Genomic DNA, 17439 nt, shown 5'->3' on the forward strand with positions numbered 1-17439 from the left:
TTGATCAACCAATTAGAAAATAATTAGATTTGGATAGGATTTTTTTTGTTATCTTATAATACAAGAAGTATATTATAATTATTCTTAGTTTTAGCCTATATACATGGGGGTTTGAAAAATAGCACAATATTTTAAGTATGAAATGAACAATGTATTTCCAAACTTGTAAAAGTTTCTCTTAATCATATTACACTATTATTACCAAGCTCAGTTTGGCCTACTGGTAAGGAAAGAACCTTCCAACCTCAAGGTTGGGATTCAATCCCACTAAGGGCACTTTAAATGAGGGTTTCCCCTTACCATCCCCCCAATCTCAAAGTGTTTGCCTGCAAACCCAAATCAGGTTAACCTACGAGAGGTGTCGGTCAGGCGGTCAGACAGGGCGCTTCATCTTACTATGGGAGTTTCCCAGTTGGGGGGTACAAAAATAAATTAAAATTACACTACTATTAAATTTTTATAATGTAAAATTAAGTTTCCAAAATATCATATGATATGAGAAAAACTTTTAAAGCTAGCCATTTTGGGTCATTGGTCACATATCAACTGTGATATGGCATCTCCTTAGTAAAGTTAATCTACTTGATCAATGCAAGGAAAGAAAAAAGTAGGTAAGAATCCCACTTGCCTTCTATCTTTACACAACATTACACTATTAGATCACCAGACTAAAACTTCACTTTTGTAACAGAAGTTCAATCTATAAAATTATTGCCTTTCCCAAACCTGTTGAGTTCTTAATTAGGTTTTGAAGACGCAAACATTAGTTGACTTATTACGCTATTATGCAGTGTTTAGTCACTAAATCGCTACCTCTAAATCAGATGTTACTTGAAGTAACGTTCTACAACTGTTATTCATAATCTATTCCAACCGTTACCCATTATTACAACCACTATCTTAACAAATGCTCATAATATTTTAATCTGCGTTTTAATCTTGTCCAACGCTACTTATAGTACCTAAAAAACTATAGCCAAACAGGATCGTAGTATTTGAAGGGTTTGTTCTCCCCAGCTTATTTTCAGTTCAGTTCAGTTCAGTTCAATTCAGCTCTCTTCAGTTCAGTTCAGTTCAGCTCTCTTCAGTTCAGTTCAGTTCAGCTCCATTCTTTTATAACCATTTTGTTAAATATTATTATTATGTCGGTATAATTTATTTTACTAATTACTCTTATTATTATTATTATTTATTTTTATATCATTACTATTAAGTATTATTATTATTATTATTATTATTTCTATATATTATTTTGTTTATTATATCTTTACTCATTATTATTAGTATTATTATTAGGAGGAACATGGTTTAGGTCAAAGCGCAAATAACCCACGTTTTTTAGCCCATAAACCAATCAAATCGCGTCAAAACAGTTTATGATGCAATTTGCGCGGTCCAATCCAATCATTATTTTTAATTACTAAATATTATTATATTATTAAAATCGTAATATTAATTTACTTCTTAGATATTATTTTATTATATAATCATCATCAAGTATTAATATATTAATACAAATAATATAAATTAATTATTATTAATTTATGATTATTAATATTATTTATTTATAACTCTCATTTTAAAATATCCAAAATACTATTATTATTATTCATTATTATTACTTATTATTATAATTAATTATTATTTAATATTCATATTATTATTGTTTAAATATTATTTATATATTTATTACATTAAATTAATTCAATTCAATTTAATTCAATTTAATTCAATTCAGTTCAGTTCAGTTCAGTTCAGTTCAGTTCAGTTCAGCTCTCTTCAGTTCAGTTCAGTTCAGCTGTTTTATGCCGAAGAGAACAGGCCCGAAATAGATATACTATAGGACGTCTGGAGGTTGGCCTAGCCCAATGTCCAGCTTTTAGGCCGCAACTCAGGAAGATTTGTAACTCGTATGTGATTTGTGTCGTGTAACTTCATCCAAACCCATTTATAGTCCATACTGAATTCATATTCAGCCCAAGCCCCAGATTCTTATGAGTTAGACTTTCTACGCAATTGTTACGTACTCCCTCCAAGGCTTCAAAGTTTCTCACTGCACATCGTGTATCATAAATATTATAAAAGTCTTATTTTATTAATGTACTTGATGAGATGAATCAAATAAGAACCTTTATGATAATTTATTTTTCTATATATTTGAGTTTTTTTAAAAAAAAATCTTTATTTATAAATAGCGTCGAAATTGTTTTTTGAAACAAACAGATTATATTTTATATGGTACGATAAGTTGCCTATTTATCAAACGATAAGAATTTGTACTCTTTCTTCATGTTTGTCTAGATCACTCCCAATTTATGATTCCTTAATTTTTTCAGATGAAAAAAAATATTTTTTTTAACCATTCACAAAACAGGCAAATGTTGCACTTAAAAAATAGAAGAATATCATATTATAGTTGTATATCCTATGTGCCGCAATTAATTACCAGTCGAAATTTCTATATTATTTAGTTTAGTTACATATATTCCCCAAAACATGCCTATTTCCTCGAGATTGTGATATAGTTGTATTGCCTATGGTATAGCCGTTGTATAAACTCTTTTCATTTACATATGAAAACAAAAGTTCAGTATGATAGAAAATATATGATCGCGACATCAAAATTAAGTGAGAGTCATAAACGACAATCATGTAGACAAGAATTTTATATCACTTCAAATAATCTGACTTTCGTGGACTCTGTTCACGTTAAAATCAGTGTGCATTAGGCCAAAAACACGTATCATTTATGAGCAAATTGATATATCATTCATAAATCCAATATATTATGCAGAAATCTACTATATACTCCCTCCGTTTCACAATATAAGGCACGCACGATATTCGAGGTCGAACTTTGACCATCAATTACTCTCAATTTATCTTAATAGAAAATTTTAAAAAATAATACTATTATAGTATTTTTCAAGACGAATCCAATGATATAATTTTTATAATTTTTATTTATCGTATTTGAGAGATATTTGTGGTCAAAGCAAATTTTCGTAAAGCGTAAATGCCTTATATTTTGAAACAGAGGGAGTAGTTGAGATTGAGGTGGGAGAGGAGCCTAAGCTATAACACTTACACATAGTTGATGCAATACTCCTTAATGCTACTTACGTTTTAAAACATCTAGTTTTGCACATCACATTTCATCATTCAACGGGTCCGTCCTATTTAACTTATTTTTACTTATCTAAACTTATCTCAACTTAAAAACTTGTCTGACCTTATCTTTACTTATTAGACCTTGTTAGTTTTTATTTGAATTTATCCGAATGTATTAGATATATTGCGAGAGTATCACACATTATTATAAGCCCTTATAGACTGTATTTACCAAGCAAGGCTTGACCTAGTCGTAAAGGTTTGGCCTCATAACTTTAAGGTAATGGGATCAAATCCAACTAGGAGATCTTTAGGGTGAGGTCACCCCTTACCATCACCCCTCCCTCCAGGAAGTCTGACCTGCAAACCTAGCTGGTTATACATGTGTCAGTTACCACTTTAGTAAACTTATTTTTTCTGATACAAGTACTAAATAAGTATAAGCTAAACAATATAGATCCAACATCATCGAACATTTTATATTTCCCTCCAATCCCAACACCTAAACAATTTTTTTTATAATGTAAAAAATTAAGACACCCTTTCTCATAGAAAGATCCTCACAAATTAACAACGAATTCACATGAAGAGTTTCTTAAAGAAGGATAAGTTAAAACATCTGTTTTTTCACCAAGTACCCCTGAGGTTTCATGAAATGCATCAGCGCAGGTACCCTCGTTGTTTCAAAAATGCACCAGATGCCTTTGTGATTTACATGAAATGCACCAAATACCCTTAATGACTAACGACATCAAGTTTTCGTTAGCGTTATTTACCATTTTGCCATCTCTAACACTTTAACCCTAACCTTAAACCTTAACCCTAACCCTCCCCCAACAACCCCTCTCCTCCCCCACCACCCTAGCAGCCCAACTTCGCAGCCCCCTCCTCTACCCCGCAACCCCCTCCCTCCACCCCGCAGAACCCCACCCCCCCTTCAGCGCTCCCCCGCAGCACCTCCCCTCTCTTTTTTGGAGTGGTTTAAGGTTCAAAATTTTTGAAATCTGGTGAGTTTTATTCGCATTTTTATGACGAATTGGTTTTCGAATTGGGTTTTCGAAGCATAGAAGGGGGGGAGATGGAAGGAAACTGACGATGGCTGGCTGAGAAGTGGGTTTTCGAATGTTCGAAGCAGAGAAGGCGAAAGAAGTGGGTTTTGCGCGGCTGAGAGGGAGGAGAAGGGGGCTGCAGGGGGTGGGGGATGGGGGGGTGGGGGAGGGGGAGCTGCTCGGCGGGTGGGGTGGGGGAGGGGGAGCTGCTCGGCGGGTGGGGGTTGGGAGCTGCTGTGGGGGTTGGGAGCTGCTGCGGGGGGTGGTGGTTGGATGGTGCTTTGGTGGTGGTGGGGTTAGGATTTGAAGTTAGGGAGGTTATGGTTAAGTTAGGATTTGAAGTTAGGGGGTTAGTATTAGGATAGAGTTAAAAGTTAGGGTTTAGTTCCCCTCAAAAAAAAAAGTTAGGGTTTAGTTAGTTAATTAAGGTTAATTAGGATTTAGGTAGAGTTAGAGGGGTTAGATGGGTTGATTAACCCTAATGACTCACGGAAACTTGACGCTGTTTGTCATTAAAGGTATTTGATGTATTTTATGTAAATTATAAGGGCATCTGGTGTATTTTTGAAACAACGAGGATACCTGGTGCATTTCATGAAACCTCAGGGGTACTTGGTCAAGAAACCGTTAAAACATTCATCAAAACAATTCTTAGGGTGCGTTCTATTCAACTTATTGGACCTGAACTTATTGGAACTTATCTGAACTGAACTTATTGAACCTGAACTGAACTTATTGGAACTTATTAAACCTGATTGGACCTGATTCAACTTATTGGACCTGATTGAACCTGATTGGAACTTATTGGACCTGATTGAACCTGATTGACCTTATTGGACCTTATTGGAACTTATTGACCTTGATTGAAACTTATTAGACCTTATTGGACCTGATTGAAACTTATTAGACCTTATTGAATCTGATTGAAACTTATTTGACCTTATTAGACAAAAACATTGACCATGAATAACATAAATATTACCACTAACGTAAGTACTACCCCTCAAATTTTTTTATGGAATAATAATTATTATAATTCGTCCTTTAAAAAATAATGATTATTAATTATCTCTTATGATAATTAATTTAACAAAAAAATTACTATTTATATATTTGCCTATACATAACTTTCATCACTAATATATCTAATAGTGTTGTTTTAATTTTATAAAACACTAGTAGAAAATCAAAAAATTAATTTTATAAAATACTAGTCGTTACTAATCTAAGCTGAGCAAAAGGCAGTTAACTTTCATTGTAAGGGTGCGTTTTGTTCAACTTAAAAAATTAAGTTTCAGGTCCAATAAGTTCAGATAAGTTGCAATAAGGTCTAATAAGGGCAATAAGTTCCAAAAAATAGATGGAAGATTCTAAGAATAATGCCGAAGATGGATGATGCTTACCAGTTGGCTATCATCGTGGCAACATGCACGCTACATAATTTTATTCGTTTACATGATTTAGGAATTCCAGTTTCACAAGTAGTTGAAACCATGGAACCAAGATCTGATTTAAATTTGACTGACAAGACGAGAACAAAGAATATGGAGATAACTCGGGCGAAAATTGCAGATGAAATATGGTTGGTTGTTGATGAAGAAAACGTATTGATTGAAGAGAATGATGTAGAAGATGAAGAAAGATACTCCGATGAAGAAAGATACTCCAGTGATGATAATGAAGCAATCAATTGATAACATTTATATCTTTCATAGTTATTAGTAACGAAAACATGTTATCTATAGTTATTTAAAGACAAATTGCAAAATATTGTAATTATAATAATTATTATTATTATTGTTAACCTTAATTATTTGACCATGATTATAATATTATTCAATAGCAATATGAATAATCAAATAATAGACAATAATACAAGTATAATACTATACATTATGGTACTTTAATAAAAAATTCTAATAATAACATAATCAGCTAATAGTAATATGAATAATAAAATAATAGACATAATACAAATAAATAATAAAATAATAGACACTAATACAAGTATAATACTATATAATCATTGTGATACTTTAATTAAAATTCTAATTATAACATAATCCGCTAATAGTGATATGAAATTATGAATAACAAAATAGTGGACAATAATACAAATGTTTATTAAACATTGACTATTTGGACCTTATTGGACCTTATTAGACCTGATTGGAACTTATTGGACCTTATTAGACCTGATTGGAACTTATTGCACCTGATTGGAACTTATTGCACCTGATTGGAACTTATTAAAACTTATTGCACTTATTAGACCTTATTGCAACTTATCTGAACTTATTGGACCTGAAACTTAATTTTTTAAGTTGAACAGAACGCACCCTTCATTGAGTAATTTCATCGAACACCTATCACTTACCCTTCTTCCTCTTCTCAACGTGTCCACACCACGAACATCCCCTCAACTCCCACGTGTCATCACCTGCTCCCACCTCGCCTTCTTCTTCCTCACTTCTCTCTCTCCTCCAGCCCTGCAAATCCTCTCATTTCTCTCTCCTCCATTACAACCACAAAAACAACATCAAACTGTAAAAAAAAAAAACCCAAACAAACAAATGCGAAAATGACCCGCCAAAAATTACCCCTTTTCACTCACCATGCCATCAAATTCTTCTCTTCCAAACATACCCACCTCGACAATGTGGGTCCCCTCTCATCCCGGCTCAAATCCCGGTCCGTTATCCGGTTCGCCGGTCCAGACTCGGTTAAATTTCTGCAGGGTCTTCTCACCAACGATGTTCGCCAATTCGGCGAATCTGTTCACGAGAAAGTCTCGAATTTAGCGACGTCGAATTTGCCGACGGTCGGAACGCCGCCGGTTTACGCTGCTATGCTTAACGCGCAAGGCCGGTTTTTGTACGATTTTTTCCTGTACAGGCCTCCCAGGCCCGACGAGAAGCTCGATCGGACCGGGTCTGGGCCCGGCCCGACGACGGATGAGGTGGAGTTGTTTGCGGATGTTGATGGGTCGATGGTGGATGAGCTAATTGACACCCTTAAGAGGTGAAGTTTTGTGCTTTTTGTTTTTGTTTTTGTTTTCGGTGTTTACGTGGTGTTTGATGAAATGCTTGTGAGAAGTTTTGTTTTGTTTAATGTTTGGGATAAATGATAATGACATGCACATCAACGTTTTTAGATGGTGTACACGCTAGTACATAGTCCATGGTGCACACATGGACATGGAATGTACATGGATAATAAGTCGAATGAACACATGTACTATCAAATGAACATATGTGCATCTCTCTTAGTACATGTTCATTGGTATTGATGTTTGTGTTAATAATCCAGTGCTTTATGTTCATCGTGCGTATGGTTTTCGTCATATGGACTTATGTATGTACTAATTTGGCCACATCAGTGTACATTTTATGTTGTTATTTGGAGAGTGACTAAGCGCGATGATGTATATGAGATTCAATCCCCTGTCTTGGGTGGTATAGGTATCCATACAAGAAATTTAAATGACAGGATAACTATTATAACATTTTTCTGATAATAATACTGTTTAGATTGTATATTAAATCAGTAAATGTTGGATTTTTATGTTAAGCGATAATATTACTAGTACAATACTCTCTACATGTAGTTGAGATGATGGATCTGGTGTATAAGATATTTAATTAATGCAACATTTGTAATCAAATGTACAATGTATGTAGTTGAAAACCCAAAAATATTACAAACAAAAAGATGTTCTGACCATTAAGGAACTATGAATTTCCCACTTGAACTTTGGACATTTAGATTATTTTATGATATGCACATTTGGACATTTACGGGGGAAGATTTGTTTTAGTGCTAGTTGTGCATTGCTTCAAGCATGTAGATAGGGTGTGGTCAGAAGAGTTATGCTACTAGATACTGCTTTTAGGAAGTTCAGGCTGTTCAGTGATATTATGACACTGTTTTCTCGTTTATTCTGGGCGGCTGGTGGTGGAGCGTGGGTAATTGGAGCAGTGATGGCAAATGTATTACTTGAATGATCCTGATATGTATAGTGAATTTTACTAATAAATGTGGCACTCGTGCTCTTGCTAAAGTAGTCACCTTCATCTTGGGATGTTTAGCCATCTTTTGGATATGCATCCCGGAGCTTGTATCAAGGAAAGGGCTAAGCCTTGAGCATTGATTTTAATTTTAAATGGATTAATCAGAAGTAATCACTTCTAACTAGCAGATTTGAGCTTCTAAATTCTGCTACTTATGTAGTGTTTGAGTCAGACATGTCGGTCTGCTTTTTTCTTAGAGTTTGCTGCCTTTAGTTTGGAACATTTTCTTTTCTTCAGCTTCACTTTGCACCTTCTGATTATGTGTTGCAATGATAATGTAGATACCGATTGAGGTCTAAGGTTGACATTGAGCACACGGGAGATAAATTCTGTTGTTGGCAGCGGTATGGTGGAATTGTGTCAGATAAATCTTCATCTGCTCAAGAGCCAGAGGTTGCTGGTGTAGGTTGGGGTGGGAGTATTGACAGCTCATCTATGTCTTCTTCACAAGGTGGTGAATGCGGGTGGCAGTGGTTCAGGGATCCTAGGTTGGATTGTCTTGGCTTTCGAGGGATATTCCCCTCTGGGACCCCACGTGAGTTTTATCACTATCAGCAGCTACTCTTCATAGTTTTTATGATAGATATTAGTATACGAGTGATCTTTAGGCTTTGGTAGGGAAGAATTGAGTGTAAAGATGTTCATTTGTTGTTGCAGCTCCATTGGTTGAGGCTGACAAAGAAGTTGCTGAAGAAAGCTATCTATTATGGAGATTAGAGAAAGGGGTTGCAGAAGGTCCCATCGAGATCCCAAAAGGTCCTTTCTTTACTAAATTCAATCCTTGAAGTTCCTTTCTTTCCCTTTCCTACTCTAATCGTGCAGCTCGTACTCAGAAATCTCCCGTCATGTTTCATGTATGTATTTGTTTTATGTAAATGGACTTAGGAGCTTTTGATTTGGTATAAAGAAAACAGACCTGTCAAATTTTGGTTTCAAATTGCTTATGTGTAACCCATACTCCTAAACAAAGTTTATTGGTAGACTTGAAACCTTTTTACAGCTATTTCGAGCTGTGATTCCTTTTCATTGGGATTACGTTGGATCTCGTTCGCAGCAAAAAAACTGAAATATAAGCATTTTCGTTTGCAGATGAGGCCATTCCTCTAGAATATAATCTTGCGGGTTTAAATGCAATAAGTTTTGATAAAGGGTGCTATGTGGGACAAGAATTGATTGCTCGAACCCACCATCGGGGTGTCATTCGAAAACGTGTACTTCCTTTGAAATTTGTTGACGATAATGGCAAAGGTGGGCTTAATTTCATTTTGCAATGTTTTCTTGCTTTTCTCTTTATGTTTGTTTGGAATAATCCTCATTTCTCTTTTCTCCACCAGAACTGGAGCAGAAAGTTGCTCCCGGGTCGATAGTTGTAGACGCATCATCAAGCAAGAAGGTTGGAACAGTGACTACTGCACTTGGTTCTCGTGGACTTGGTCTTTTGCGTTTGGAGGAAGCCTTTAAAGGATCCAGTGCACTTGCTATACAGGGAAGTGAGGATGTTAAAGTCGTTGCCATTAAACCCGAATGGTGGCCTGCTGAGTGGTTCCTGTGAATGATCAGGATTGAGCTGATACTGCTTGACCGTCATGGATTTCTTTTAAGAGAAGTTTTGCAGCTTCAGTCTGTAGGGCTTAGACGGTTAGACGAATTTTCGTAGTTGAATAAAGAGGCTGTTTTTGACCCATTGTTTCATCTTTGAAGATTTCATATAGCATTTAGGAGAATACAGAGTCAAGATACACCTCCGGCTAACATAATGTAGTCTAAGAGCTTTATCTAATAATACCATAAAAGGATATGTTGAACCTGGGAGGATAATTGATAAAAATCTTATGAATTTGAAATATTTTCCTGATGATCTTTTTTACTTTTTTTGGTCCCTTCAATTATTATTTGCGGTTTATTCGTTTGCATCAATACTACTCCATGCAAGTCCCTCCAGTGATACGATAAGTTGGACAGTTGAGCAGGCAACGTGAAGCAAGGTTAAGCCAAAATGCCTTCATTCATGCGGATTGACACAAATGCTTGTCGACATGCATCCATGAGGAGGTAGGTGTGCCGTATTGTTTGCTGTTGTATTATTTGTCAAGGTTGGAGTCTTGAAGATGGCAAACGGGTCATTGGGATCGAGTTCATTGTGCAGGTGCTGATGCATCATTCAGTTTGATCTCAGGTCAGTTCGAATTTCTATGCTAATTAAATCGTACTAAATATTAGTTTATCATGACAAATCAATCTGTGGAATTTCAGGCACGGTTAACTTTGATTGGTTTAAATCCAGATCTTTGGGGGAAGATAATTAGATCAAATTATTGGATGGGAATCAGGTTTAGTTTAGCTCTTCGAAAGTTATCCTGAAAAATCTGGTTAGAGCAAATTCACATTATTACTAAATCATCAAGCGGGAGGGGAACTAAAATAATCATTTAATGCCCTATATCATAGCCTAATTTACAAAACTTTACACTCGCAACTTAGCTTCAGCCTTCTAGGGAAAAGTTACAAAAAGAACTTACAACTTTTGTCATACATCCGGGTCAGGGTGTACCATTCTCACCCGGGTGTACCGTGAGCATGATATATCCAAGGCTATTATTTTTCTTGTTGCTCTTTTGAAAGCTCCAAGTTTGCACAATAAGAAGAGATCTGAGTGAGCAAATGAGCTAAAAATAGCCTTGATTGTACCATGCACCTGGTACACCTGAGTTTTCAATAAATTCACTCAAACTAAAATAAGAAACCTCTAAATCCAAAGGGAACCGTGGATGCTTAGTTCGAGATGTTACTTGCACTCTAGAACCACTATTGACTATTACGTCCATCTAGCTCTTGAACCACTACCTCCATGTTCGGTCTTTCGTCTGGAAGCTCATGAGTGCAAGCCAACGCGAGTCTCACCAACCTTGCAGCTTCTGTCATGGAGAAATTGCCATTGAGGTTCTGGTCAACAAAGTCCTCCAATTTACAAGACTCTGCTGCTGATCTCAATGCATTTGTTAGTTGTTGCTTCCCAGTAATAACATGGAGTACTACTACCCCAAATGAGTACACATCACTCTTTTCAGTGAATCGACCAGTAGTTATGTACTCCGGCGCAAGGTATCCCATGGCCGCACTCATTTTGAGGGCTGAGAAAATTGTGTCATCCGCTAGTATTTTACGTAACCCAGAATCCAAGATCAATGGATTGTAATGGTTGTCTATCGCTATCTTCTCTGCTGATATATTTTGGTGAACCACCGGAGCTTTATTTTCATTTTCTTCATGCAAGTACCGAAGTCCTGGATAAGAGAAAAAAGGAAATCAAAACCTCGATGAAAACAGTAATTAGCGGTTTGCTGATAGCTTATTGTATTAGTGGAAATCTATGAATAGATCAATATTCGGAGATCTTGTAAGAAAGTGAAATTCACCTTTGGCTATGCCTTTGATGATGTTAACCCTAGTAGTCCAATCAAGAACGCGATCATTTCCATTGCTAACGTCGAGATACTTTAAGAGGTTTCCCTTAGGAGCGAAATCGTATATGAAAAAACACTCTCCCCTTCCTCTTGAGCAACAAAACCCTCTTAAGCCGGCAAGATTTTCATGTCTCAGTGAAACTAGCAAGTTCAAACCCTTCACAAACTCTGCTTCCTCAGACTTGCAGCTATTCACACTAATACTTTTGATGGCTACAACTGACCCATCTCTTAAAACCCCTTTGAAAACAGTTGAGAAGTTCCCTCTTCCCAACACATTTGCTTCTGAAAAGTACTGTGTTGCAGATTCCACCTCCTCCAAGTTGTACCTGAAGTTTTGAAGAGCCTCCTGGGAGAGATCTCCACTATTTAAACCATCCGCTAAAGGGTCCCAACCTGTGGAGTATGCTAGACTGACTAGCGGCGAAGCATTCTTGCTATGTAGCTCATTAGCATGGTCGGTGCTGAACCGACTCTCGGAGGCGTCTACCGTGGTTGCAATTTTCTGTTTCTGCCGTCTGTATCTGATATATGTCAGAAATCCTACAGCAGCCAATGTTACTAAGCCTGTAATGACCCCAATAACGATAACAATTCGAGGGAATTTCGTGGGTTGTGAGCACGTAGGAGGGCTACAATTGGTTTGGAGGTCTGTTGCATTCTTGGATTCTTCATGTTTCGGTGTTGTGTGGTTGTTCAAGATTAAACCAAATGGCCGCGGTGTGTTGACATCTACATTCGCATTGTCAAATGAAGTGCAAGCTCTTAATTTGAAAAACGGCGCTCCACATAATTTTGTGTTGTTTTGATATAGAAACCCTGTATCCAATCTCTTCAATGCTGCATTATTCAACCAAAATGATCTGTTTAAGAAAAACTTCACCTTGCAAGAAAATCAATTAGGTTCTTAAGATGAGAGATTGGAGACTTACAAGTTGGAACAGTTCCTGAGAGCGAATTGTTCCGAACATCCAGAATTTTAAGTGGTTGGATGTTGGCTAGGGTTACAGGAATTGGTCCAGATAGATGATTGTAGCTTAAATCAAGCCTCTTTAACATATCTAAGCTGCCCAAACTTGGAGGAATAGAACCATTCAACTGATTGTTTTGCAAATAGAGAGCACCAAGCTTGCTCAAGGAGCTTAGTTGTGTTGGAATGTTGCCTGTCAAGTGGTTACAGCATAGGTCTAGCACTGCAATTTAATCAACTCCATAGTTAGATTATTGCTCTGTTCCAAGATTTTATTACTCGTTAAAATTATCCACTTGGCAGGTTCTAAGGGTCTGTTCTTCCTAACTTATTTTCAGTTCAGCTCTGGACAATACTTTTACTCTCACATATTACTATTCATTTCATTTCAGTTCGGTTTAGCTATTTTATGCCGAAGAGAACAAACCTTAAATTGACTGGGAATTTGGTAAATAGTAATAAATGAGGGTGAGGGTAATTTTTATTGTCATTTTGTTAAAAAAAAAAAGGTCCCAAATCAACTTCTATGTTAATAAAACTTAATCCTCAAAATACGTGTATTTCTTCACAAATTTCTAGTCCCAATTAATAGCACCTTCCAAAATGGTAATTCGACATCGAATTTTCTATGCAAAATTATTCTTACGATATTATCATTACCACCATTTATTATATTACCGTCTATCAGATGAGTAATGAGAGAATGGGCTGGATGAGTGGGTTTTCCACTGCCAAGTTGGAGGCTCCTCAATCCCACTACAGGCATATAGACACACATTTGACTTCAAGACTGAACCTCTTGCAAAAATCTACAAAAACAAAAGAAAACCAACTACTTTTGACTAGGACTAAAGTTTAGGTAAGATCAATTAGCCAAAAGTTTAGGAACAAAACTTCAAAAGAGAACCTTTATGTGTGCCAGTTAAGAAAAATCATACACACCCCATATTTGAAAGAGACTCAATATTTTTAATCATGTGGACGTATTAATTTAAAAGTAAACTTATAATCCATTTGTGTACAATATAATTTATACATGAAATATAATGTCGTGGGTAGATAATGATAAATTGATAATACATGTACATCGGGAAAGGAGTAGATGAGGGTGTGCAAGGAGCTCAACAGAACAGAACTTCCAAAATTATAAAGGTCCCAAAATATATTATTTTAAAAATTTTACTTCATATTTGGATAAATAATCCTTGTTTTCCACCCTTAACAAATTTATCAATGATTTATCTTTAAATTTTCAACTTTTTATCTTTAGAACTCTAATCTTCCATCTTTATTTTTTATAAATTTAAGGGCCCAATTTTTATGTTAGAACCAGAATCCCAAAATCTGCGAGACGACCATGTGTGGGAAATAAGCCATTACTTTATAAGAAACACAAAATGCCATTGCAATGAGAGGGAAAAAAAATATAGCACCTACATATAAATTTTGTGAGCTTATTATTTTCATTATATTGTTACCATATTATAATTTTATTTGAAGCATGTGCTCTTGGATCATTGGATACCCCTAATAGGCTCTCTTGACCACATGAAACAAAATCTCAATGGCATAGGGGGGGGGGGGTGTGTGTGTGTGTGTGTGTGTGGAATCCTCAATAATTGAAGTCCCTCCAACAACAAACAAATGAGCTTACAATATGACTCTCATCCAAGAAATCAAAGGAAAAGACAAGCACTCATTATCATGCAACCCACACTCAAAGATTTTACTCCATGTATGATGTTAGTTTCTCATTTACATGCGCTTATAAGATAAATCGTTATTTTATGTTGAGAGAAACTGAATTGAATTGAGAGAAATTGAAATGTAGAGAATAATTGAATTGAATTGAATTGAAAATAAGTCCAAAAGAAACAGGACCTAACTTCAACTAAAAACTACTCGTACGAACTCATTAATATTCAAGTTTTAAACATACAACCATCAAAATATTCATATCAAAATCTTTGTATCTAGTGTGGGGGACCAATATTGAGGTAATATGTATCACTTGATACTTTAAATAACTAAAAAATCATTATAGAATACTTTTTTTTGGAGTATTATGATTTTGTTTTGGAAAAATTAATTATGTTGATTGTCGATTTTGCAACTCCAAAATCATTGGTTTTAAATCTATAACATGCACAACAATTTAAAATCTTGGGTCCGCAATTGCGACTATATTTTATGAGTATCCAAGAATAATGACCTCCAAAATATCTTATTGTGTTTGAATATTCAAATTTCATTTTTAGATAATGGAATTCAAATACGAAACTCTAACTTATAAATTTAAATTCCTTTTCGGAAAACACCAGGAATTCGAAATAAAATCTTATATCAAAACACACCTAATTAAAAAGTGTATTTTTTTATAGTAAAAAAAAAAAAAAACCTCTCATAACAAGATTAAAAGAAAATTAACAATGTTTTCACATGGGCAACAAATATTAAATACTTCATATCTCGTTAATTACAAAATACTAGTAATCACAATTCACAAGTTGGGTTTTTCTAACCTATTTGTGTATTTTTTATTTTTAAAAAGAAAAACTAGGTCTGTTTTCTTATATTGAACCAGCTTACAACATCCTTTCGTATTAGTTAATTAAAAATATTATTCTCGAATTAGATATTAAGTAGGTATTAACTATGAGATTTATATCATTAAATAACTATGTCATATATATCAATTTTGTCGAATAAAGGTAAAAATAAATAGCTAAAACATATACACGAGGTGAATAGGTTAGAAAAATCGTAACAAGTTTTATAAACTAACCTTGAAGACTAGTCATGTGGGTGATCTCAGGAGGAACAATTCCAGATAAATTGTTGTAATTAAGGTAAAGATCAGTGAGCTCAGTGAGTTTACCAACTTCCCTCGGAATCTCACCGGAAATTGAATTATAATGCAAGTAAATCCCTGACAAACACTTCAAATCTCCGATCGCCGGAGAAAGTTTTCCGGCGAGTCCTCTTCCTTGTAATGAAATATTCGCAACTTTCCGGTGATCATTGCAGGCAACTCCGACGAAGGATCCATTACATGGGTCACCATCATTTTGCCATGTTTTTAAGACTTTGTTTAGTGGGTCTAATGAAGCTTTTATGTCCATTAATGCTCTTAATTCTGTATCTGCTAAAATGGGTTTTAATGAGATTAATACTAACAAGAAAAAAATGTTGAATTTGAGAGTTTCAACCATTTCTTGGGTTTTTTTTCACAATTTTCTGTTAGTTTTGTAAGTTTAAAACAGAGGAGTTTTTAGTTAAGTTTTTGGGTTAAGGTCTGTTTGGAGGAAGAAGATGTAGTGGGAACATGAAGTGGAGGAAGAGGAAATTGAAGAGGGGAGAAAGGGAGTAAGTAAATGTGTTTTCAAACAGGGCATATGATTTGGGTGTAAAAGGTGATAGCAGCCTTTTTTTTAGTTTTTTTTTTAAATTTTGTTGGTTATTTAATGCTTCTATTATTAATTTACTACTTGTAGTAGTATGAGATTTCACACTTGTGAATTCTTATGTGAGATTTTGAGTTTGTTTGTTTTTAATGCAGTAATGCTAGTATTTAATTTGTGGGATAATAGTGGGCCATTAGTTTGCAGAATTGTTTTAATAATGGCAAAAAAAACGACAGCTTTGATGGAAGACTAAGCTTGATTAGTGGGTAATTACCTCCAGCTTTTCTCTTTGATTTGTTGTCTTTTTACTTTTCCTCACATCATTGTTAATACTTACAACTGTTTGCTAGGATGAATAGTAGGGAAATAGTGTTAAGTAATAATATGGTGTTACAGTAACATAAGTTGATTTGAAATTTCAAACTAATATCCAAGGGGTGGAGCTTTGCCTAATTTAAAGTGAATACGTGATAAGAATAGGATCATTCTAAAGCATTCTTATGGATGATTATAGAAAAAGATTGATCTGGACATCCGAACTAATATGAAAAGGTGGAGGAAGAATGACACCAATTTGCCACCCAGTCTGTCGCCTGATTCACTTCCCGATACAATATACACATGTTGAATTTGAACATATATATTCAAACTTCTTCAGATCTTCACCTACATTCAAAACAAGAGCATTAATACTCCAAGGAGTCTTCCAAGGTTTTTTGATTGATTCAATAAACGTTATTTTTTTTTGGTAATTTTGGACAAATTAAGGAGTATTTTAGGTATATTCTAATTAATAATATGGGTTGTTTTGCATACCTATTTTCACAAGGAATATCAAAGATATTGAGATATGCAAACCGTGCACGGTGCATATATCCACCGTAGATTTGTAGTTTTTTCAAAAAGTGGCTTAGTTTGTATCTTTAAATTTGGAAACTAACAAAGTACTACCTCCATCCCTTTTTAATAGTTACATCACTTTTTCATCAGAGTTATATCACTTGTTTATTGGATTATAACGCGTAAATCCACATTCTCATTTTTCATGTAAGTATGCATTTTCATATGACTCACCCCTCTCTCTATATATCATTCTATAAAATTCATTCTATAAATTGCTAAAAGCATAACTTTTTACGTTATATTGGATAATTGATCTTAAGGATCTAAAGTAACTAGACAGTTTGGAAATATGCTTCGGTAAAGTTCTTGTCTCATACAAATGTCCCACAAGACTTGGTGATCAATTATATTATTGAAATTTGATTTAATTCAACCCTAAAAATATCTGATGGCTATACCATTGGATGATTCTTAGCTTGCAATTTTTATTGGGGTATTCTAATTGAACCGCATGATACCTATTGATAA

At 35.0% G+C, this 17439-nt stretch overlaps 2 protein-coding genes across 4 annotated transcripts; one reads left to right on the plus strand and one right to left on the minus strand.

Moving 5' to 3' along the window:
- The first annotated feature begins 6517 nt into the window (after positions 1-6517).
- On the plus strand, positions 6518-10085 carry LOC104892431 (putative transferase At4g12130, mitochondrial). The gene is made up of 5 exons (XM_010678364.4): positions 6518-7181; positions 8512-8765; positions 8888-8986; positions 9320-9478; positions 9565-10085. Exons 1-5 carry the CDS (start codon positions 6742-6744, stop codon positions 9780-9782), a joined length of 1170 nt encoding a protein of 389 aa, XP_010676666.2. The 5' UTR covers positions 6518-6741; the 3' UTR covers positions 9783-10085.
- Positions 10086-10637: 552 nt separating this feature from the next.
- LOC104892432 (probable leucine-rich repeat receptor-like protein kinase At5g63930) lies at positions 10638-16398 on the minus strand. Of its 3 annotated transcripts, none has more exons than XM_048645088.2 (5): positions 15450-16398; positions 13343-13420; positions 12627-12887; positions 11647-12534; positions 10638-11514 (listed from the first exon to the last, which is right to left on the minus strand). In XM_048645088.2, exons 1-5 carry the CDS (start codon positions 15874-15876, stop codon positions 11036-11038), a joined length of 2133 nt encoding a protein of 710 aa, XP_048501045.1. In that variant the 5' UTR covers positions 15877-16398; the 3' UTR covers positions 10638-11035. The 3 variants fall into 3 exon arrangements, with proteins under 3 accessions (XP_048501045.1, XP_010676668.2, XP_010676667.2); XM_010678366.4 differs by having other exon boundaries at positions 13343-13473; positions 15450-15587; XM_010678365.4 differs by lacking the exon at positions 13343-13420 and having other exon boundaries at positions 15450-16393.
- Positions 16399-17439: the final 1041 nt, after the last annotated feature.

The sequence above is a fragment of the Beta vulgaris genome, chromosome 5 (genome assembly GCF_026745355.1).
Source record: "Beta vulgaris subsp. vulgaris cultivar EL10 chromosome 5, EL10.2, whole genome shotgun sequence".
Lineage (NCBI taxonomy): Eukaryota > Viridiplantae > Streptophyta > Magnoliopsida > Caryophyllales > Amaranthaceae > Beta > Beta vulgaris.